The sequence below is a fragment of the Terrapene carolina genome, unplaced genomic scaffold (assembly GCF_002925995.2).
Source record: "Terrapene carolina triunguis isolate 2854851 unplaced genomic scaffold, T_m_triunguis-2.0 Scaffold131, whole genome shotgun sequence".
Lineage (NCBI taxonomy): Eukaryota > Metazoa > Chordata > Testudines > Emydidae > Terrapene > Terrapene triunguis.
The window spans coordinates 2,633,211-2,657,100 of NW_020664482.1; the positions used below are offsets into that span (position 1 = coordinate 2,633,211).

At 48.0% G+C, this 23,890-nt stretch overlaps 1 protein-coding gene across 4 annotated transcripts in view; it reads left to right on the forward strand.

The window, feature by feature from the left end:
* Positions 1 to 23,890, forward strand: part of DOCK11 (dedicator of cytokinesis 11) — a 121,498-nt gene that overhangs the window by 39,976 nt on the left and 57,632 nt on the right. For 3 of the 4 annotated variants that reach the window (XM_026653046.2, XM_026653048.2, XM_026653049.1), the window contains exons 6-23: positions 1,297 to 1,392; positions 5,522 to 5,656; positions 7,226 to 7,403; positions 7,757 to 7,836; positions 9,502 to 9,585; positions 11,923 to 12,063; positions 13,496 to 13,711; positions 14,592 to 14,714; positions 15,824 to 15,906; positions 17,695 to 17,817; positions 17,991 to 18,067; positions 18,564 to 18,748; positions 18,839 to 18,904; positions 19,361 to 19,453; positions 19,847 to 19,970; positions 20,635 to 20,756; positions 21,263 to 21,349; positions 22,959 to 23,048. In XM_026653046.2, the coding sequence (XP_026508831.1) occupies positions 1,297 to 1,392; positions 5,522 to 5,656; positions 7,226 to 7,403; positions 7,757 to 7,836; positions 9,502 to 9,585; positions 11,923 to 12,063; positions 13,496 to 13,711; positions 14,592 to 14,714; positions 15,824 to 15,906; positions 17,695 to 17,817; positions 17,991 to 18,067; positions 18,564 to 18,748; positions 18,839 to 18,904; positions 19,361 to 19,453; positions 19,847 to 19,970; positions 20,635 to 20,756; positions 21,263 to 21,349; positions 22,959 to 23,048 (2,103 nt within the window). The remainder of the gene's footprint in view (positions 1 to 1,296; positions 1,393 to 5,521; positions 5,657 to 7,225; positions 7,404 to 7,756; positions 7,837 to 9,501; positions 9,586 to 11,922; positions 12,064 to 13,495; positions 13,712 to 14,591; positions 14,715 to 15,823; positions 15,907 to 17,694; positions 17,818 to 17,990; positions 18,068 to 18,563; positions 18,749 to 18,838; positions 18,905 to 19,360; positions 19,454 to 19,846; positions 19,971 to 20,634; positions 20,757 to 21,262; positions 21,350 to 22,958; positions 23,049 to 23,890) is intronic. The other variant, XM_026653047.2, reaches the window with a different exon arrangement.

Sequence of the window (23,890 nt, forward strand, 5' to 3'; positions counted from 1 at the left end):
GCCGCAGGTGGAAGTTGTTAATAAGGTTTAGTCTAAAATTGCTGGACATTGTAGCCTAAATGTGTTTAAATGTGATGGGGGCGATGAGGCACCATGGCTGATGAATTTATTAAAGGAAAAAGGCAGCTTGTGTTTTACCAAGGCTGAAATTTGAAAGTGATGTTTCGTATGTATTTTTAATGACTATTGTGCATGTCCTGGATGTGCCTCTTAGAGGCAGACCGGAGCGGCTCTTTATAGTCGAGAATTGATTGTTGGGTCCAATCTTGAATTTCCTGGTTGTTTTGTTGGCTTGTGTCATAGCCTCAACATTAGCTGTGTGTAGTTCTTTCCTTTAATAGCATCGCACTCTATCTAGCTGCGGTATTGTGCAGTAAGTTACACAATGTGCTTTCCCAAAAGAAAAGGACAAAAATAAACCCTCAACATATAATAGAATTGTTTTCTTTTAAGCAGTTCCCCAAATAAAATACTAAAGTAATTTGAGGGAGTGTGTCCGTACCCCTTCTTAGCTGAACTGTACTTCCTGATCTTGGCTTGTGTCTGACCGAATGTGGACTGTGCTCTTTGTAATTTTCCAATAGAGCTTTTGCATCAGGATTAGGTTAAAGAACTTCAGTGAAAAGCAATGTGGTAATGGAAAAAGGTGAACTGCCAGCAAGGAGAAATCCGGGACTTTAGCCACAGATGTAAAGCACTGTGAATATTTCCATTGTCACTGTAGAGTGTTGAATTGTGAGGCTTGGAAGTTGCTCTTTTGGGGGCCAGGAGGCCTAGGTTCTATCCCCCGCGATGCTACTGACTGGCTGTGAAATGGGGGGGTGGTAATGTGTGCCCCTGCGTAGAGCACTGTGAGATCGACGTGTGGAAAAACGCTGAGTATGACCAGCTGGGCAGATGCTAAGGCCCGGCTTACACTGAAAAGTTTTACGGGTATAAGTGGTTTGGGTAGGGGGGGTGGGGTTTATTTGTTTGTTTGTTTTAACTGCAGTATTATACCAGTAAAAGCTCTCGAGTGGATGCAGTTCTACCAGTATAAGGGTGACTGTACCAGTACGGATATTGCCCTTTCTCTACAGGAATAGCGGTGCCATTACAAAACCGTATATCGATAGAACTGCGTCCATGTTGGGAGGCAATACCACTTGACCGATTAATTCGGTGCTACTTCCTAGCGTAAATGAGACTCAAAGTTCCCCTCGACTTCCATGGGACTTTTGGCCTGGGGCACCGTGGCCGGGTCAGGGCCTGGTTAGCACTGACGTCACCTCTTTCTAATCTCCTGTTTTGTTCCAGGACTCCTCCTCGTTGTGCTCTCAGAAAGGTGGGATCATCAAACAAGGCTGGCTGTACAAAGCAAATGTCAATAGTACAATCACGGTTACCATGAAGGTGAGCTTCATTCCATATGCTGTCGTGCCAGAGCAGTGAGCGGGGGGATCTCGCTTATGTGTAGCCAAGTGTCTCAGTTCCGATCCAAGCTTCCAAGTCTGGCTGCTGGGTTTCGGTTTGGGCCCCTCTGTAACTGTCTTACAGAGCCTCCCTTTGAACGAGTCCCTTTCTGCAGTGGGATCTGTGCTGAACCCTACCAAGCAGTGCGTAGCAGTGCTTTGAGTCACGAAGGGCAGGCTAAGCAAAGAGGTGTGTTAAAGCAAACCCATGATCGCCTTCTGAATCAGCGCCCGAGGCCCAGAAAAGGAGGACAATTGAATTAAGTAAAACAGCAGGCCTGAAATAAACAAGGCTTTTGAATGCTGGTTTCCTTGAATGCACGTGGCCAAACTTTTAGAATCTAAATAAAAAGTATCTGTGCTTAAAGCAGGGATGGTGTCACTGAGATGCTACCGTAGGACTGACCTTCTGTGCAGCAGCTAAGTCTTCAGCTCTTCTCTTTATCGGATACCGGGCAGCACTCCACCGCTCGGACTTCGCTACAGAAGCTCCAACTAATTGTATAATTGATTTTGCTCAGCCAGTGATCTATTTGTTGTTTCAGCAAACAGCTGCTTTGTTACTTGATAAAAGAGACTGCCCTGGTGATAACACTCGGATGGATATCCAAATTACAGCAAGACTCAGGAGAAAAAACATTACGTTCTTTTGCTCCCGTTAGGATACTAAAAACTCCCCAAAGCATTCCATGATTTTCAGTTTCTCAGTGTGATGCCTCGATTCAGCGAAGTGCAGAAGCACATGCCTGACTTGAAGCCCGAGCTGTGATCATCTAGTCTGACCTCCTGCATCGTACAGGCCAGAGGACTAAGCCGATAACTTCTGTTTGCACTAGAGCATATCAATGTACAGCCTATGAAGTGAGGCACGTGCTCAAGGACGTTGCGGCACTGAGGGCCTAAATGCTCAGCTAGAAGCATCTCAGGCCTGGTTTTCAGAGGTGCTGAGCAGCTGCAGTCCCATTGACTTAGCTGGAGTTGTGGGGGTGCAACACTTCTACAAATCAGGCTCATGTTATCTATAGGGCGACTCAAAACTCAAGGGACCCAAAATTAGTGCCCATTGGTGCAAACGTTGGTTCTGATCACTGCTCTTCCGTGCAGAAGACTTCCCTAATGCCGGTTGCTAGAGTTCTGAGAAAGCAGTAGCACCTTGAAGGTCTGAAGCCATCCGTACTGGCACATTGCAGCATCGTTACAGTGCTGCAGAAGGAGATTTGCCATGTTCTCAGTTCCGAGTTCTTTCATTACAGTGATGTGCTAGGCAACGAGTGGTGCTGGCAGTTGCTAAGCATGTACAGAATGTTTTTTGTGGTGAGCCAGCTTATGAGCAAAACTTAATTAGGCTTACAGTTGACTGCGTTTGCTTCAGAGTAACCTTTTTTCTTGCAGACATGTTCTCTAGCTTGACTCTGGTTAGCTTGGTTTCGGTTGCACACCAATCCAGTTTAACCCATGGCAATCACTATATCAGGACCTTTTCTTCTTCTGGACCTCCTCAATTCTCTGGCTAACCCCGCACAATTTTTTTGCAGCATTTTTGTTGTTGTTGTTTTTGCTTCATCTGAAGCTTTCACAGCTCCCCCCTGCCAAAGTGGGATACTGAACTGGCTGTACCAGTGATCTGATCTGATATGGCATTCGCTCTGTTCCTAGGTTCCTGCGATTCATTCCAAAAGCGGTACAGCATTCTGACAATTTTGTAACAGCAGGCCTGCAAAGGAAAAATCCGTATAAATAATGCAGCGTATTTGTGTGTGCTGCTTGCTTCTGCACTTTCCATTGGAAGGATGTTAAATGTTTCAAATGTTTTGCTTGAAATCAAACATCCCATGAGAGACTTATTCTCCTGTCTTCTGAACATTAGTTTAATACACATCTGTTTAATCTAAGATTTTCCGTAGCATGCAGCACTGAAGTATATAAGGCCCCAGTTCAGCAAAGTGCTGAAGCAGTGGTTAATTTTGAGCTCCTGCTTAAGTCCACACATGCTGAATCAGGGCCAACGTGCTTACACTATCCTCTAAACTTAAAATTCATCAGCATCAAGTCCTCGGAGCTCACATACGGGACTTGTCTAAACACTGACTCCGTGTTACGTTTTCATGGATTAGATTTAATTCACTCTTCCGATTCTGGGCAATAAGTGACTGGCCTGATCAAATATGTGATGGATTCACTATTCATGGAGGCATGAAATTACTGGTTGAACCTGATCCGTGTTGTTCCAATGCTGCATTGATCCATATTTGTTCCAGGCACTCATTACAATGAGAATATTTTCAAAGTCTCAAAATGGGAGTGCAAGTGCTGTTTCTCGTCTCCCTGTCCTGACCTCCTGGGCCCTACCTTCATGCTCCTTTTAATCATGATCGCTAACAAGAAGGAAATACAGTTCTGATTTATAGCAAACCTGAGAACATCTAAGGCTACTTTTCCAACTGCTGAAATTGCAGATGTTCCCAGGCATTATGTGCCAGTATTCACTGCTAAGGAGTTTCCAGGAAAGGTGGGTTTTGTGACTATACCTAGGGCAGGAGCACATTTGTCTCATCTTTGTTGTGTCTCTGTAGCTCCCAGTGTATAGTAGTTGGATCACAAATATCCTGGCCTTAATTTGGCCTCCAGTACGGTAGGAGCAAGAAGTTGCAGATGCAGCTAATTGTGTGTGTGGTCTTATGCTCCCATTGACTTGCAGCACAAGATTGCATCTGGAGGGCATAGTCCACTCTATGTCTGTATTCATAACTCAGCTATGGAGACACTTAAGACAAACTTATTGCATCTAGGGGTGAGTGAATGGGTCAGGAAACTAAACTAAGACTGGTCCATAAAAGTTACTCTGTGTTCTCCAAAAAGAAACACAACCAGTTGCGTGGATCCCATTCCGATTCTGTCCCTGGACTGTTTGCCAAGCTGTTGTTACAACATCCGTCTGACAATTGGCTTGCAACTATTACTGAGGTCTTTATCGCGAAGGGTTCTGCAATCCCCGGATGCTTGCTCAGCTGAATGGCCCAGACCCTAACGTAACCACTTTGCTTTTCTTTTTAGAGCTGAAGGGGACAGGAGCCAGCGGAGGGGAGGGTGTGCAGGCAGTAGGAAGACTCTGCATTGGGGGGAAGGGGGGCCCAGACTGTAATCATGCCCATCCTCCCCCCCAAAAGATACTAATTCAGGGCTTGCTCCTGCAACGTGCTGAGCACTTTGATCCTGATCCAGCAAAACACTTAAGCAGATGAGTAATCCCATTGATTTCAATGGGGCTGTGGACAGACTCAAGTGCTTTGCTTGATCAGCTCTGCTCAGCTCCTTGCAGAAGTGAGCCATGCCAGGAGAGGGTGCGGAGGGACAGAACTAGGTGCTAGCTCAGATTCAGACTCCGACTTCAAGCTCAGACGGGACTGTCACGATAATCTAGTCTGACCTCCTGCCCATCGCAGGCCACAGAACCTCACTCCTGTAACAGACCCCTAACCTCTGGCTGAGTTACTGACGTCCTCAAATCATGCTTTAAAGACTTCAAGTTGCGGGAAATCCACCATTTACACTAGTTCAAACCTGCAAGTGACCCCTGCCCCAGGCTGCAGAGGAAGACGAACCCCCCCCCCCCAGGGTCTCTGCCCATCTAACCTGGGGGGAAATTCCTCAGATTGCCAGCGCGAGAGGGACTTCTTTAGTTGTGGAATCCAACCCTGCTAAGGAGTTTTGAATTACCCCATTGAGTGAACAGTCTCAGACTGCAGGAGGTGAATGGAGGGTCTCGGGAACTAATCTGGAATTAGGTGTGTGAGACGCAGGAGCTTTGGGCGGTTGTATTTCAGCCCTGGCTTTGAGTGTGCTGACCTGTGAAACATGCTTCCTGTCCTTTCCTCCTTCCAAAGCCTGAGCGTGAGAACATCTTTAGGTTTAATAATAACCTGGTAAATGCGTAGCACTGAGAGACCATCTGTTTTCCCTAGCGGGGTATCGTACAGTGACCGAGAAGCCAAATGCTGAAAACGTGAGCCTCGCTGGCTATGGATGGCATAGAGTGACCCGTGTATGAGAATGGCGTTTTGCTCTTGCAGGTATTCAAGAGACGGTATTTTTACCTCACACAACTGCCGGATGGTTCCTATATTCTGAATTCCTATAAAGATGAGAAAATTTCAAAAGAATCCAAAGGCTGCATCTTCTTGGACGCTTGCATTGACGTTGTTCAGGTAGGTTGATAAGGAGTGAGTCCTACCTGCTTTCGTCCCCGTACGTGTGCTTCATCCATCTCATTTGCGCGCTCTGCCTGTTCCATCTGCCTACCCGCCAGCCTGACCAGCAATGCCATCGCTGCGGCTAGCAGGTGGTGGGCAGAGCCTACTGCTGACAGTGTAAAACCTGGGGTTCACTGCCACTGCGCCTTCCGCCTGCTCCCCAGCTGGCTGTGTCATCCCCGCATCCTTTATGACTGTACAGTGTCCACCACCAAGGGGCCCTATCCCCTGACGGGGGACCTCTTAGCACCCCCGTTGACGTCAATGGGACTACAGGTGCTTGAAGTACATGCAAGATTGAGGCCAGTAACTATTCTGTGCAGTCAGCTATTCATCCCAGTGTTACCTTCAGCTGCCTTCCTCTCTGTCTGTCTGCACGCACTGGTTGTCTCTTGTCTTAAATTAGGTCTGGATCCTGTACACGCAGAATTCAATGGCAGTACTCACACGTGTAAAGTAACTCATACCTGCAAGGGGTTACAGAAGCAGGGCCTTAAATTGTAAGCCTTTCGGGGCAGGTGGAGTCTCTTACTATGCATTTGAACACTGTGGTTTGCCGGAGGACTACTATAATACAAATAATAAGAGAATGCAAATGAGCTGTGTTTGCTTCCTGTAGCTCTTGTTAAAGAGGAGGAGGGGTGGTGAATGGTAAAGAGTGGTAGTGGAAAATGTCCCCAAATTGCAACATCATGGGGTCTTCTGCGGAAAACTGTTGCTCATGTGAAAAACCTTGCTTTGGAAAGGCCCATCAGGCATTAGTCGCATGCACTAGCAGTAGTGTATGGAAAAACACAGCTTCTGAAGCCTGAGAAAGTTTTTATTCCTGCCCTTGTGCTGTCTCTTGTGTAGCTCTCACAGGGCGCACTGTTTTCATGTGGGTTTGGGCTAACTCTCGGGTGAGTAGAGCAGACTCCACGCAGGTTCCAAAGTGAGTTTCCGTAGATTTCTTTGTAGCCATCATGACTCTGGGCGGCGTAGACTGTACTTTACATGTTGCATCAAGGGATTTGCCTAGACTTCTCACTGGAATATGCTACTATTAGACAAGCAGCGGTTGGAAAAGTGAGCTACCATGAAACTGTTCGTTTGGTTTTTGATTAATGCTTCTTACGATAGCGCCGGGCAGAAGTTCTACTTGGTGGGTTGGACGAGTCTTTAAAATCAGGCTCCTGGGTGGACTGTAAAGGCTCCATGACACTTTTTTTTATAAGGGAAGGAATTTGCTCTTGTGACTTTGGCTCAAGTTTCTCTTCGCACTAGTGTACAACAGGCTGTATCTTGGCTGCTTGCTACTTTCCACCCAGAGCCTGATTTGTCAGTGGGGCTGAGCAGTGCGTGCATGCCGTTAGTGATTCCCCTTTGGAATGCCCCGGAATGAAAGGTGCATTTGTAACGTTGTTGTTTGTGCACAGTATGTTTCGCCAGGGAGAAGCTTGGTAACAGGTCTGCGCTGAGCTGAGCTCTAAAGTGAAGGCGATATTAACGAGGTGTAATGCGAAGCCCGCTCTCTTGTTTGTGCAGTGCCCCAAGATGCGCCGCTATGCATTTGAACTCAAGATGTTAGATAAGTACAGCCACTATCTGGCAGCCGAAAGTGAACAGGAAATGGAGGAGTGGCTGGTGACTCTGAAAAAGATTATTCAGATCAATACGGAGAGTTTGGTGCAAGAGAGGAAAGACACCGTGGAGTCTGCACAAGGTCAGTCTTTAAATCACTAGATCTTTCATTCCCACCGTCGCGGCGCTGACGTCGTCGTTAGCAGCATGGAGGCGTTTAAATTCTTTCCTGCATTAAAAATTGGCATCGTAGGAAGTAAATGCTGATGCTGAGATTTGGCAAGTAGCACATAAACTATAGTCTGTAGAATAAAAGTGGATTTGAAACTTGACTCTCCTGCTGGATGGGAAACCCATGGCAGCGTCTCAAGAGCCCCGATAAATTGTCCCTGTGCTATTGTAAGTGAGCGGCTCAGGAGCGGAGCCCGGGGGCCTGGTGGGATTAGAAGGCGCCATTGCTGTCATTTGGAACATCTGCTTTTCATGACTTGACAGATGACGACTCGAGCAGCCAAGGGAAATCGGAAAACATCCTGGAGAGCTTGGAGAGAAGCATGCATCCTGAGCTGATGAAGGTATTGTGTCCACAGTGGTCATTTCCTCAACTCCCACAGCTAACTTGCAGCTGCCACTGGAAAGGGACTTCCTGCTGGACACTATTAAGTGACAGAGGTCAAGGTCCCTACAGCAGAGATCCCTAAGCTGTGCTCTGGGGAGAGCTGCTGCTGGCGCCAGCTTCGCCTCCTTGTGTACAGATCCCATCAGGGTGCCTCAAAGCCCGGAGCTGGAGCTGCTCCCAGGTCTGCTGCTGAGGCTACCGCATAAAGAGCTGCCCCCGGCAGGAGCCTGACCCAGCACTGCCACTGCTGCTGCCCAGAGCCAGCTGCTGGGACAGGGATGGGAGAAAGAACCCTGGGAGGGGGAGCTGAAGCCGGGAGAGGGCAGGGAGAGTCGCATTGGGGGGAGCGTCCATGTCTCTGGAAGTGGCAGGGAAGGAGGAGGCTGGAGCAGGAACCTGGAAGGAGCTGCAGACAGGAGGAAGACAGGGCCACAGTCTGGGAATGTATGTTGAGCTGGTGCCCTTGTTCCTTTCGGGGAGCTATTCGTGGGAGGGAGCTGCAGGAGGCTCTGCCAGTACTGGTTCCTACAGACCCACGTGTGTGCCCGGCCCCGTGGCACAGAGCTGGAAAGGGCTGGAGGCCTCTGAAAGGTGGTAGGGAGGGAGTGGGAGTGCAGTAGGAGATGAGGGGTACGTGCATCCTAGAGCAGCGCTGTGCGAGAGCCTTCCGTCAGGGTGAGGAGTCTGAAACCCGGTGGGGAGTGGGCAGGCCGGGGGGAGCAGGGTCAGAGCAGCCACCAGGAAAGGCCGCTTTGGCTGCGGCATGTGGAATATATTGGAGCGGATGAGATGAGAGGCGGGGGAGGCTGCCGAAGTTCTGGGGAGAGGTAACGAGGGCTTGCAGAGAAGAGTTTTGTGGTTGGGGATGGGGATGGGGCGGATCTCAGAGGGAGACGTGGCTGGATTTGGTGAGAGCCGGGAGGTGAAGAGAGGGTGACAGGGAGAGGAAGAGTCGCGCAGCCACGGGGTTGTAGATACGAGTGACTCAGAGGGTGAGAATGTTGCCGACGGCGATGGAGAAAGGCGGGGAGGGAAGTGATTTGGGGAGCAAGCCGAGAAGTTCAGGTTTGGACGCGTCGAACATCCCAGAAGACGTGGGGGAGCGGAAGGGGTGGGTACTGACCTGAGTCATTGAGGTAGAAGTTGCCACCCAAGCCACAAGAGAGGATAACTCAGCTGGGGGAGAGGGCGTCGAGCAAGGGACAGTGGATGCATCTGGGGATGGGGCGGGAGGAGAGGTCGCCAAATCTACCCCAGGGACATGCAGTGCAAACGGGGGCAGGAGAGCTTGGCCTCCAAAGTGGTGCAATATTGACAGCTTCACTCCTGTTTGGCAGGGCGGGGATGGCTATCACAGCTCTCTGGGCCTGCGCTGGGTAGGCTGTGTCACTCAGAGTGACCCTGTCACATGGCCAGGCCACAGGACCCCGAGTCCTCCTGTTTCCCGGCACGGCGTTCGTTGGTGCGGCTGGGCGGTATTGTGTAATCTCTCCGGTCATCAGCCAGCTCTGAACAATATTGACTGCTTTATTATGTTTTGTGTCCGTTCCTCCCAAAGACAGACACTTGCTTCTCTTGTGGCCTGGTCTCCTCAGTAATGTCAATGCTTTCCTTGTCCTAGTATGGAAGAGAAACTGAACAGCTGAATAAACTAAGCAGAAATGATGGACGACAAAACCTCTTTTCCTTTGACGCAGAAGTCCAGGTAATTCCACCCCACACACCCCCTTTAGAGTCTTCTGGGGTTCACCCATTCTGAAAAGTCCATTTGGTGTTGCCTGCTTCCTTCCTTCCTTGGGTGGCTGTGGTCACCGACAGCAGCAATGGGACTTGTAGGAAGACGGTAAAATGACTGGTAGTCAAGTCACCTCTACAGATAAAGCCGATGAGATAAGCAGCAAGCCCGTGTCTGTGCTGAGTCCTTGCGAGATATGCCAGCCACGCAGGTTCTGGGTTTTGGAGATGCCAATGCTCAGAACACCTTTCACGTAAAGGAAGTCTTCGTGGCTGCTGGCACACGGAAGCTCCCAAACCACAGAGGCTGTTCCCTGTTCAGACTCCTGTCTGACAGCTGCAGAATGCCGAATTTGGTCTTCCCCCACTGCTCCTTTCCAGGGACTTAGTCTGATTCCATGATAGCCCTTAATTTGACCATGTAGACAGCTGACCCTTCTTTAAGTAGGCTGTTTTTATAGGTAACACATCTGTTTGTCTCTACATTTGTTCTTTACGAACTTTCAAGTTTTGGCCTTGGAAAAGTGGCAAAAATTAATCTCTGTTCACACAGATAGGAAAGAGTTAATAGAAATGTTGATCCAAGCACAATGATAATGCGGCTTGAGCTCAATACCTTTGGAATATGAAGGGCTGACTTTATCCACTGCCCAGTCATGGGAATAGAGAGAGAGAGACTGCCCCAGCTCCAGCAGAGCTGCCATGGGGGATGCTGAGGGCCCGAGGTTCTCCCCAGGATGGCAAAAGGAAGGTTTGGCATGCATGCTAGCATTTCTTCTCCGGTCCTGAGAGCAGCGGTATGGATCTGAAGGCACCCGTGACATTTAAAGGGAAAAAGTTGCTGCTGCTAACATGACTTTAGAAACCTGTTCCATTTATTTCCTAGTTTCTGATTTTCTCTAGCTTCAAATCAATCTGAGCTGCTAGAGCCCGGGAGGGTGACAATTCTGATTTAACGGGAAAAATGCAGAGTCTTTCTTGTACCAAACCCAACTTTCCTCTTGGGTCTTCTTTAGGATGATTGTACCAGGGTCTCTCCATCCCTTGTGGGAGCCATGAGATTGGTTTTTAAAAAGGGGCTGTTGGCAACTCCCCAAAATACTAGTCGTGTGATTCAGAAGGGGAACATCCTTGAAAGTACAAAACATCTTTATTGGCTGGGCTGCCCCTGAACTCACAGTGCCCTGTCCCTGGGCACAAAGAAGCCTATTGATTCTGGTTCAGAGCAGACCCCGTGTGTTCTGCGGCTTGGTACGTCTGCGATCGTGGACACAAGTTCAGTTTTGTGGCCTGTTTACATGCTTGTTAGGCTGATATTGAAGCAATTATGTGATCGCAGCCATGGGCCTGAGAGAGGGCAGGGTTTTCTGTCTGCTCGGAAGCGAATCAGAAATAGTTTTCTAAAACGGGTTAATGATTGCAGCCTATATTTGCTTAGATTACTCAGAGGGGGGAAATAGCCCCCACAGAGTAATACCACGGGTCTCCTCAGTAACGGGGGGAAAATGATAGCATGCACATCAGCCCTTCAACACACTGTTATTTTGATGTTCTGGATGCAGTCCTACGTCCTTGGCACACAGCAAGGTGGGTCTGGTGAAGGGAGGGAGTTGTTATCTGGCTAAGGGTCGTGCCTAAAGGTCGTCTTGTCTGTTTCTTCCCGTTCAGCACTGTCTGTGAAAGGGCACTGGGTAGGCACAAACCAGTCACAGGACCAGTTGGGCCTTAAGGGCTATGGAGGAGGTGACTGGATTCAAGATGGTTTGAGTTTTATTACAGCAAATCTAAATCAGTTGCCCATCTTGACTGTTTATAACCAGACTGGTCATTACTGCCCATCAAAAATGTCTTCCGGTTTGTGAGCTGTTGCTGGTTCTGGCAGCGCTGTCTATTAACTATGTGAACGATCTCTTCAACCAATAGACTCCTGCAAAGTGGTAGAAACTCTTTAAGCATTCCTGCTGCACATACGCTGTTTTCACCTCCAGGCTCCCTGTGATCGGACATTTGGGTGGATCCTCAAGGTTACAACTAAAAGGCAGAGGGCAGAACTGAAATCTTATGGTGATTTAGTTCTCTGTACTGTACAAACCGCTCAAACCAGACTGCTAAAAACCAGTACAAAGTTACGAATTCCTGTCCTTAATGCATGTGCATAACAGGCACCAAATGGGCTCTCAGTTTGTGAATGTGCTGCACTTTTTAGACCATGTTTTTAATTATGATAAAATACCGTTAGCTATAATGTAATCCCTTAACTCTTTTGTGAGGTTCCTGTTTTAAAGGATGTGTGTCATTTGTTTTCTAGAGGCTGGACTTCTCTGGAATTGAGCCAGACGTAAAGCCCTTTGAGGAAAAGTGCAGCAGGCGCTTTTTGGTGAACTGTCATGATTTAACCTTCAACCTCCAGGCTCCCGTGTGTCACCGAGCCGAGGGCTCCCCCACAAATGTACGCATTTTCCTTGGAAAGTTCCGTTTCTTCTCTTGGAGCTGTGCTTAGACGTAGACAGTTACCATCCCGTTTCTTCTGATCGGCAACAGAAACCGACCGGGGGTGGAGCTGGGAAAAGAAATTAGGCCCCAATTCTGCTCCTTGTGGCCTGTGGGCTGACACAGGGGGTCGACTGGCACAGACCTCATTGCAGGCCTGGGGCCTGAATTTGCATCCATCCCTGTTACAATATTTCACCAGTATGTCGGAGAGGGATGGAGGCACTGCTAACAGACACCTCAGTCCTGATGCACCCAGGGCCAGTGGGGACTTTAGATTTTAGCCCGCAGAATCAGGCCTGGAGATAGCACATATGTACGTCACTGCTCTGATCAGGCACGCTGCGATCTTACCTTCACGTGGTAGCTTTGTCCTCTACAATCTTTCTGAACCAAAACCATCTGGAATTGTTGCTACTTGTCAAGGCCTGGAGCTACAAAGCCCAGCCTGAGGTCTGATGTAGTCACCCCATTGTGGAACTCACTTCAGACGGTTCACGTGCAAGGTGAGAACAGCTAGGGAAAGGTGGTTAGTTTATGCTGGAAGCTTTCTCTGTGTGACCCTACCTGACGTGACCAAGAAATACGTAGAGTCTCTTGCTAGAACACAACTGAAGTCAGGCAACTCAGAACTGAGTTATTTGGGACTTTGTGAGATGTGCTAAAAATGCACATTCCTAGGCTCTGTGTACACTGCAGACCTTACCGCAGCACAGCTGTGCCACTGTCAGGACTCCCGTGAAACGGCACTATGCTGATGGGAGAGAGCTCTCCTGCTGGCATAATCAAACCTCCCCCTATGAGCAGCGATAGCTATGTCGGTGGGAGAGCGTCTCCCGCCAGCATCGCGCTGTCCATACCAGCGCTTCTGTCGGTGAAACGTGTGTTCTTTTCACACCTCTGACCGACAAAAGGGCTAGGGTAGACGTAGCCTTATACTGAACTTACAGCCTTTAAACAGCTCTTACAGACTGATCAGCCTTTTCCTCTCTTTCTGCCATTCGTATAAATAACCCGCTACTCTTCTTTCTGTATGTTATGCCAGTGAATTTAAAATGGCACTCATCTTTATGCTCATCTTTACTAGATACAAATGCAAGAAGACCCAGCAAAGCTGTGGTCTTAGAGTGCTTTTTTGGATAGTCAGAAGCAAATAAACTATTGGTTACTTATATAATTCTTTCACAGTGAAATTCACCCCGCGTAGATGGCCCCCACAGATTGTAAGTGGTGCATAGTCCTTGTGCAAGGGTGAATTTCATCGTGAGAGTTGAACTGAGACTCAAAGAAACAGAGGTCCCACTTGTGTATCTGGCAATGAATTTCAAGTACATCTCGAGGTTAGAACCTGTTCCATGCTTTTTAACAAGAACATTCATTCAAATTCCCAGGTTGAGCCTTTTTTCATCAGCCTGGCATTATTTGACGTAAAAAACAATTGCAAGATTTCAGCTGACTTCCATGTGGACTTGAATCCTCCCTCGGTACGTGAAATGCTGCTGGGCAGCTCCACCCAAGCAGCTGGTGACAGTCACCCCCAGGGGACTTCGACCAATGAGCACCTCATTCACGGAATTGCTGAATCTCACCTGCGCTACATAAAGCAGGTGAGGAACTGACTTCCTGTTTTCTTTCCGTGTTGTCACTTATGTGCAAGGAAAAAGCTTTGATGTTGTTGCAGCTCTTCAGAAAATGTACAGCACGTGATTGATTATGTGGAGTGCTGTAGCATCTAGAAGCCTTCGTCAGGAACCAGGACCCCACTGTGGTAGGTGCTGTACAGAGACAGCACAAAAAGATGGTCCGTGCTCCGAAGAGCACAATCCCGATTATCCAGCCCTCGTTCGCTCATGACGCTCTGTTACCTGAATGATCACTGAGAAAACAGGCAAACAAAATGAGTGGACATTTTTCCTGATTTTATCAACATTTTGAAATTCAAAAAAATGTCACCAACTCTGCCTGAAACGTATCCAACTGGGATTCGAGAAAGAGCCAGTGAAAGTGCCTGGAAGCTGGGCATCGCCCTCCCGAAGGCACCTTTGACACTCCCAGCCCGTAGTTCAAGCATACGCTGTAGCTTTTCTTTGAGTGGGAGGGAGGTTTCGTTATCAAATCCCCTCCACCCAGCTCCTCGTTCTGCTGGGAACCCAAACGGTTCTGACTTTTACCATGTTTGGGCCTCATAGAAAGAGCCGATCAGCCATTTAACCCTCCAAGTCCCACAGCTAGCGCCAATTCTGAGAAGTACTGAGTGCCTGCAGCATCCCAGTAGCCTCTCTCAGGCTTTGGCCCCGCTCAGACCATGAAAACCTGCTGGAACCTGGCACGTGGCCCCAGAGCCATGTCAGGAATGGACACGTGCCATGAATCTGCATAGCGCCAAAGCGGGGAAGCTACCAGGCTCCATTCTGATTGGAGCTGGAGGAAAGCGTGGCCGTGGGAGGAGTAATTGCCTCTGACTCTCTGCTGTTCGTTCACTTTCAGGGAGTTTTCTCCGTGGCAAACCCCCATGTGGAGATCTTTCTTGTCGCCCGTGTGGAGAAAGTGTTGCAAGGCAGCATTACACACTGTGTGGACCCGTACATCAAGAACTCCGACCCGGTGAAGGTACTGGATAAGGCTATGTATGGCAAGGTCTCCGAAAGGACACTGCAGGCCACTCCTGTGATAACCTGGAGCTGGCTAGTCTCCGTTGGCTTGTGATACTCTGAGAAGCATGAAAATACACATGGATTGTTATTTCTTGTCCTTTCTGGCAAACCTTGGGCTTTTCCTATGCAGTTAAGACGGCCGCTGCTCTTGGCATTTCCGGCCTTGCTCTGGGCACTGGCATCATGGCTGATGTCAGCTCGGCTCTCAGAACAGAGCTTCGCTGTTCAGAAACGTGATAGTTTTTTAAGATGAGATAATTTTTTCCCCAGCACATTAGAACGGTGCGGGGCCTGATGCCGCATCGGCCTAAGCTGGGTGGGGAACTGCTATGCACACGAGAGATTCAGCCCTGCTCACAACTAGCTGCCTCAGGTTGCCTCTGCGTTTGCTCCGGCAGGTGGGAAGAGCTATTTTTTAATTAAAAATGGTTCCTGCACCACAGTTTGTGGGGCAGAATATGGCCCACCCTGTAGCCACGCCCACTCTGCACACAGCTCCGCCTCCTTCTCCTCTGCTTGGGTGCACAGGGCTGGTGGCCAGTTTGTGCAAACGGCAGCAGGATCTGGGGGCCCTCTAGTGGTAGCTGCCATGAATTGTGTGTACCCCAGCTGGGACCTGAACCCTCCACTGAATTCAATGAAAAGAGTCCCGTTGACTTCAGGGTGAGTGGGGTGAGGCCCAGTGTAGGTAAAGGCTCAGTACCCCCCCTTGCATACAGCATAGGTTAGTGCAGGATCGTGGAGGTCAAATTTGGAAACTCCCTAGCGATGCCCTTCTAGCTCTGTCAGGTTAACGAGTTATTGAGGGAAGAAGCTAACTGGTAACACGACTGGACCCTAAAAGGCCCGCTGATCACATACAGCAGTGAAATAGACATGGGCTGAAGCCACAATGATCGTGGGCTTAGTCCTTGGCGTCAGCGTAGATGCTCTAACTTGCTCCCTGGCTGTATGTTGGTGGAAGGCTGAGGGCTTTCCTTTCCCACAGCTGTCGCATTTTAATTCTTGTCCTATGAAGGTGTGACCCCATTGTCACCTTGTTGATCCTTTCTCTTGTTTTTCCAGACTGCCCAGAAGGTTCATAAGTTGGCTAAGCAGGTGTGTAGTCGGCTTGGGCAGTACAGGATGCCCTTTGCTTGGGCTGCCAGGTCAGTCGTCTTGAAATCCTCATGTGGCCTTCTGAAGTTGTTGTTGTCTATGTTGTTTGTAAATCAGGCCAAGTGGTTAAGGGCCAAATTCCTCAAGTCAGGGAAGCTGCACAAGTGTAACTGAGGGCAGAATCTGGCCCTACAAATTGTTTTTCTGAGCCAGCATTTGGGTTGGCTGGAGTCCTAGATCTGGAGTGAGATTATAAAATAAACAAGAATTCTGGGGAGAGCTATAAATAGAGCTGGTTGAAACAGGGAACTTCCATGTTTGTGGGAAATGTCGACATTTTGAAAAAAAAAAAATTGTTCCATATGGGAACAAAAATATTTGAAATTTCCCAGGAAAATGGAATTCCCATAAAATTTCTGTTTTGGAAAATTTTCATTTTGGAATTCTAAAATTCCATTTTGAATTTTACTATAATATAAAACTGAAAAAAAATTCAAAATGGAATTTCAGAATTCCAAAATAAAAATTTTCCAAAACAGAAATTTTATGGGAATTCCATTTTCTTTCATACCATGATAGTAATAGTAGGGTCAGACTGTTCACTGGGACACAAACAGGAGATGCTTTGATCTGGAAAAAAAAATGTTTCAATCACTGCGATGTAGTGTCTGCCTTAATGGTTTTTAAAATAAAATAGAATATTTCAGCTCTTAGATTAGGTCAGATTGTGCACCGCTACTGCTGACATGTTAAGAAATAATGTGAAAATATTTTTTAAACATGAAAAACATAAAGTAAAATAAAATCTGAAAGAAAACTTCCCCCAAAATGAAAATTTCAAAACAAAACAAAACAAAAAAAAGCATTTTCCCTCCCACAGGAATTTTCATCACAAGCAACACATTTGTTGAGCTGTATAGATTTCAACAGCAACGGCATTTTTCACCAAAACCATGTGGGTGAAAAATATCCAACCAGTTGTAGCTATAAACCCTCCTGCTTCAGGGTGTGAGCTGACCTCTGCCTATTGGGGTCAGGAGGGAACTTCCTTGGGGACAGGTTATCCCGTAACTGCTGGTGCCAAGGTCCTGCACCTGCCTGTGAAGCAGCTAGTGCATTACACTGTCAGCCTTAGGACAGGATGGTCCACTGGTCTGATCCCGTCTGGTAGCCCCTGTGGTTCTTTTTCAAAGAAAGGACTGAAGGGACTGCATGCGTGTCCTCTCAGCTTCAGTGACTCTGCCCAGGAGACAAGGGCTGCAGGACTGGACCTTTAGTTAGTGGGTTTTTGGGGTGGAGGTTAACTAGTTCAGTCTGGAACTCTGGAGAGTCCCAAGAGATGCCACCTAGCCGCAGCTCCTCCATTTGTCTCTTGGATGACTGAAGACCATGATCTGATTCCCCAAATATTCTTTTGTTGAGGGTAAACATATACTGAGCCAAACTGACCCTAATGCAGCTCCCTTGAAGACACTGATGTAAATTCATTCCACTGTCTCCTATTCCTACCACTAGGTTGTTATATGGTCCTAAACCAAGATGGTGATGACTCTTGAATGTCAGCTTGGACTGTGGCTTGGTACATACATGTAGGTTCCTGAGCAGTGTTTTCATATTGCAAGGACATGCTGAAGAGCTTCCATAGGATGCCGTTCATTCCTGTGCAGAGCGCCAGCACAAATCCTATGTGTGCGGGTTTGAGTATTTGTGTTGCGTAGACCTTGTGTGTGTTGCCTGCACAGGAGTGAATCACCCTTTGAGCTTGTCCCAGACTGGCATGGGTAGCCACGCAGCTCATACTAATGCTTGGGAAATGTGTCCACTTTTGTTTTTTGCAGGCCAGTTTTCAAAGACTCTCAAGGTACTCTGGATCTCGACGGGAAATTCTCTCCTCTCTATAAACAAGACAGTGGCAAACTCTCTAGTGAGGATCTGCTGAAGCTGCTAGCAGAGTTTAGGAAGTGAGTGTAAGGAACTCGTGTAGCGGCTGAGTGGGCATTTGAATATTCTTTAAAATAGTATGTGTGGATGCGAGAGTGTTTCTAAACCACCTGGAGAGATCAAATATTTGGAGCTAATTTGTTCATGCTTGAATTTTCAAGATTGATGAGTTTGTTCTTGCTTTCTAATACAGGCCAGAGAAGACAAAACTCCAGGTTATCCCAGGCCACTTAAATATCACCATCGAGTGCATCCCTCTGGAATTATCAAGTAAGAAACACAAATCAGAAAGTAAATGTTAACTGTGCTAACCATCCTGGTAACATTTAGAGCGTGCTTCTCTAGAATATGGATGAGGAATATCTAGAATTTACAATGTTAGATAATGAGCAACTAACTTAGTGAAACCGATATTTTAAAATCTTTTTTTATGAGAGGCTGGAGCTTAACAGCAAAGGTTTCTCTTAAGGAACACATCTTGCACTGGTTTCAAGCGTTAGGAAATCCGCAGCTCTGGCTGCATTAGTCAATGATCCATCGAAGGGGTTGCTGTCATGTGATTGACAGGAGAAGTTGGCCCAGTAGCATGGAACAGAGAGGAGCCAAATTCTACCCTGGAGCATATGCCCATGGCTCTCTGACTGCAGTGAGTGCGCTGGATGTGATGGCAAAGGCAGAATGTCAAATGTAAAGTGGCATGTTGCATTTGCTGACTTTCCCATGTTTGTCAGACACCTGCTTATCTCAACTTATCTTTCCTCTTTAGATTGTGTTACTGCCTCTTACATCCCTATAAAGCCTTTTGAAAAGGGCCATGAGAACATCACCGTTGAGGTAGAGGAGTTTGTCCCAGAAGCGGCGAAATACCGTTATCCCTTCACTATTTACAAAAATCATCTCTACGTGTACCCCTTGCATTTAAAATATGACAGCCAGAAAACATTTGCAAAGGTGAGTCACACGGAACACGGGCTGGACAGACGCTCACAACGTCCCCGATCTAAAACTGGTAGCTTACTCTCCCATTTTTCTTCATTCCAGGCAAGGAATATCGTGGTCTGCATGGAATTCAAGGACTCAGATGAAGCTGATGCCCAAGCTTTGAAGGTTGGTTCATAATCCATTTTTGAAACCGTAAACAAATGTATATAGAATTGGGCACTTCGTTAGGTTAATATGGCGTAGTAATGAGTGTCTCCATAAGAACACAAGAACAGCCATACTGGGTCAGACCAAAGGTCCACCTAGCCCAGTATCCTGTCTACCGACAGTGGCCAATGCCAGGTGCCCCAGAGGGAATGAACAGAACCGGTAATCATCAAGTGATCCATCCCCTCGCCCAGTCCCAGCTTCTGGCAAACAGAGGCTAGGGACACCATCCCTGCCCATCCTGGCTAATAGCCATTGATGGACCTATCCTCTAGTCAAATGGTCTCTCCAAGCTAGAGAAGAGAATCTAGAAAAATGTCAGTATTTTCTGTTTCCAATGTATTTCATTATTCTGGTTGGCAAATTTGAGTGACAGCTGCCTTTGATCCAACATGTCACTTGCCTTCATTCCAGTGTATCTATGGAAAACCTGGAGGACCCCTCCTGACAGCAAATGCCTATGCTGTTGTGTTGCATCATAACCAAAGTCCGGAATTCTACGATGAGGTAAAAACTCAACTCTAGAACAGCTGAGGGAAGTAATAGTCTTTCATGGGTTTACCAAAGCCATAGAGAACTCCAGCACCTCTTTCTGTATAGCTGGATATAGAATGGGGGGGAATAAGCCTCGGCCCATCTGCTCAGTGATTTTCAGATTTTAATGTCAGTTTGTTACCTGGTCTCTTGCTTTCCTAGCATGTGGTGTTATTACTGGAAGGTTATGGTCACAATGTATAAATAATACACAGCTGTGATGAAACTGTTACACAGTCAAGTTCAAAGATGTGCAGAAATATCTGCAACACAATGTGTGATTCTGAAAACTTCAGTAAATAAGAGAGCTTACAACATAACTTGACAATTACAAATCCAGTGTTATCTGTCATGGTATCATTTTAGATTAAAATTGAGCTTCCAATTCATCTCCATCAAAAGCATCATTTGCTTTTCACCTTCTATCATGTCAGCTGTGAAATTAACACCAAGGCATCAGTGAAAAAACAGGACTCCATTGAAACTCCAGGTATGTTTGCAGCTTAAATTACAGCCCTTAAAATCTAAGACTCCGCGATGGGAATAAATGTAAAGAGCTGAATACAAAGAAAACACTGTGTGTGATTTACGGTTCTAGTCTGTTTTAATCTTCTTGTGAACAAATGAATCCTGTATCCCTTGCTACAGGAAGCAACACAACGGGTTAGTGTCTCCTAAAATACAAACTACTGCCTCCATCCTGCAAACTCTTCTGCATAGTCTTACCTTTACTTGCATAAGAAGTCCCATTGACTGCAACGGGGCCACCCATGGGAGTAAAGTGGCAGGTTGGTGCAGGATCAGGGCGTATGTGTAACTTTCCACATTGAAGTCCTCTTGAACTGGACATCTGTGCCTGCAGTCCTCCCTCAAGCAATGCTCGTTGGGGGAAGTTCCCCCCTGTGCATTAAGCCAGCACAAAGGGTATTTGCCGTGCAGCCCTCTGAGGGTCACAGTTGGTGCCATGTGAATTTCAGCCGTTGACTCTGCAGAAGGGATTTTCTCAGAGTAAGGCGGGTGGAGGCCAGTTCCCGGTCACTGGGTTAGCTTCCCTGGGGGGTGAGTCGTGGCCGCGGCTCCAAGTCTCCTGAGAACCATGCTGAACGCACACCCCTGCGGGTGCGTTAATCTCTGCTCATTGGCTGTTTCCGCAGTGGGATTTGCCTGGCTGCCTTTGCTGAAGGATGGTCGAATTATCACCTTTGAGCAGCATTTACCGGTTTCGGCCAATCTTCCGCCTGGCTACCTGAGCCCTGGGGACACGGAGTCGCGCAGGGTAGGAAGAGCATTTAAAATACACTTAACCGTAGAGAGAAGAAAGCTACGTCTGTTACCGTGTCAAGCTTTAGGTTTGCATTTGCCCCCCAGATCTTCTTAGCCACGCCTGTCCATCCAGAAAGTCCTGCCCCCACTTCACCCACCATCAGCACCGTTGTGAGGCTGTAAAAGACCCCAGTCCCAGTGTGTCTGGTGCAGTGCGGAGTGGGCAGTTGTGTGTGGTACGGGGGCCTGGCTAGTGGGCACGTGTATTATGTTGATTCAGTGGCTGATGAAGTGCAGCGGGCCACGTTCCCTGCTGCAGGCTGGGAACAGAGCGGCTGCAGGGTGCACTGTGGGTTGAAGGAGGACTCCATTCTCCTGTGCCATGCAAAGCCCTTTCGTCAGACTTTGTGCAGGCATTGAGCATTTACATACAGGACTGAATACAGATCCAGCTGCATAAAGCCTTGTTCTCATCTGCAAACGTCTGCAACCAAGTAGCTGAATATTTTCTGTTCGCAGCAGCCGAGCGTTGATGTTAAATGGGTAGATGGAGCAAAGCCACTGTTGAAGATCAAAATCCACCTGGAGTCAACCATTTACACGCAGGTGAGCTGACTGTTTCCTTCCTAGCCGGTAGCATAGAGGTAACACAACCTTGTAATGATGAGCTTGGAGGGAGTGTTGTAAGAAAATGATTTGAACTACGCTGTTGCTGCTGGGTTTAGGGTATTGGGAAAGGGATTAGTGCTCTGCAGAATAAAGCGGAGAGTCTATATAATAGCAAGTTACGGCTTGTTTACTCTCCCTTCTTCTGATTGGGAGCATAATGAGCAGTCGGAGCTGTGGGAGAGCCCCGAGACGTGCTGGCATTCCCTTTGCTGCTCACACTTCGACCTGCAGGCGCTATGGAAGCCTGAGTCGCTGAGCTGGTTGGAAAATGGGTTTTTCCTGTAGACCATTTTGACTTTTCATCCCCCAAAGAAAAGGTTTTGGGTTTTGACAAAGAGTCACACTTCGCCCCAGGCAGCACTTTCCGCAACAACCTTCATTGAGTCCCAAGCCCCGTTTCTCATAGGAAAAAATGGAAAATTTTCACCCGACCCTCCTGAGTAGGTCAGACTCGTGATGACAGATTTAATCTCCCGGTGCCATCGATCTGACTGTGCGAGAGTCACGGGAGCCGCACTGTGTGCAACAATGCTGAGGCGTCGTGGGCCGTGTTCGAGTCCGTGTTGACACTAGGGGGACTATCGCACCAGAGCTATGCCAGCATAACCCTATAGTGTAGCTGCAGAGCGCAGCCTTGGAAGGGGTTTTCCACCTCCCCCCTTGGTGACAGCAGCATTCTTCCATCCACCGAGCTGTGTCTACACTGGACGTTAGGACAGCACAGCAGAGCTTCGGCGCTTAGGGGTGGGGATTTTTCACACCCCTGAGTGCCGGAGCTAGGCCAGTGTGAGATTTGTAAGTGTAGACCAGGCCTCGGTGTGCAGCTGCCTCATTTTAGCTTGGGCTTTTTTATCCCTTTTGGGATGTTTAAGAATGCTTTTTGCTCTTAACTGTTTGGTACTGTCAGTAGCAACAGCACAAGCCCACAGACACTGCACTCGTCGTACAAACTGTGCTCCCAAATCTTTTCAGAGGTAAATACCCCAGTAATAAACTATAAGACCCGAGGGAGAGAGAAATGAAGGGACATAGGCAGGGGAGAAAGGAGGGGATTTCAGAGGGGATCAGTGAGGCAGACGGACTGTTTCAAATATCAGGAGCTAGATGGAGAAAGCTTTTGCCCCCCGAGTGGTGGGACTGGAAGAAGGGGCAGGAGGAGGCTGACCCTGAGCAGACTGTGTGGGGAGGGCTAGCCAGAAAGACACAATCGTGACGCAGATTGGTACACGCCTGTTAAGGCTGCTGTTTTGCGTTCATGCTGAAAAGAACAGGGAGCCGGAGGAGCCGTTTGAAGAGGGTGGTTATGTGCATCTGAAAAGGCAGCGAGCAGTGTTCCGCCCGGGCTGTGGTCTCGGGAACTGGGAGGTGGGGCGGGCACTTGAGGAGTTCCTGGCAGGGCTGAGATCAGGCTCTGCCACGCGCTGGGCACTGTTGCAGAGGCGGATAGATTTGGTTGGTTTGCAGACATGGGAAATGTGGGGTAGGAAAGACTGACCAGGGTTGAGGTAGATTCATTGAATTTTGTTTGTTTTCATCTTTCTTTCAGGACTTGCACCTGCACAAATTCTTCCAGTACTGCCATCTGGTTCAGGCAGGAGCTAAAGAAGTTCCAGGAGAGCTTGTTAAATATCTAAAGGTGAATAGTGTCTTTCCCTGACCCTTTTTACAGTCCACCGGTGACCACCCAGCTGGCTTTTCGAGTCACTCAGTCGCAACTCAGTATTCCATGGGGAGTATGCAAATAGGGCTTTAAATGCGAGTGTGGGACAGTAATAGAGTTACTGATCTCAATAATGCTTTCGGGTATGTGCATCGGTACCGCTGGACACCTACGAGTCAGCAGCCCCATAGCCTAGAAAGTAAATGGCTTATCACTGGAGTTAAGTCAGATGTATATAAGCTCATCAATATTAATCCCTAGTTACTATAACACATGATGCAGGGATTCTGCGCTATATGCTCCGTACAGTGTGGGCAGCGTGCATAGCTTCGCTAGCACTGTGTGGTGGGTGTACTGCAAACCCCTTGTCTTTCCCTTCGCTTCCCTGCACGGATGTGCCACTTCGTGGTGTTCTTAAATTAAATATCAAGACGCTAAAGAGAGACCATTCACCAAACGCAACGGTGCGCGGTGTTACGAGCCACTCCAGTCCGTCCCTGTTTTCCTTGAAGCCCCTCCCCTGTTGTGATGTCATTTCCTGCTCTGTCCTATCTCTTCATACCGCAGGGACCCCTGAGCTGTAAAGTGCCATGTGTCTGGTGCTGCAGCACAGATAAGTGGTTGCTCAGTTGTCTGGCACACCCTGCAGCAGCGTCCGTTTTTAGGCATTTGTGGGAACGGCGGAGCCCCTGTGAGAAAGGCCCCTCGTCTCTACACCCATTAGGGTCTGACCCAGCTCCCACTGATGCTGACAAGGGTTTTCCATTGACAGCATTGGAAATTGGGTCAGACCCTCAGAAACTAGGACGAGGACACGG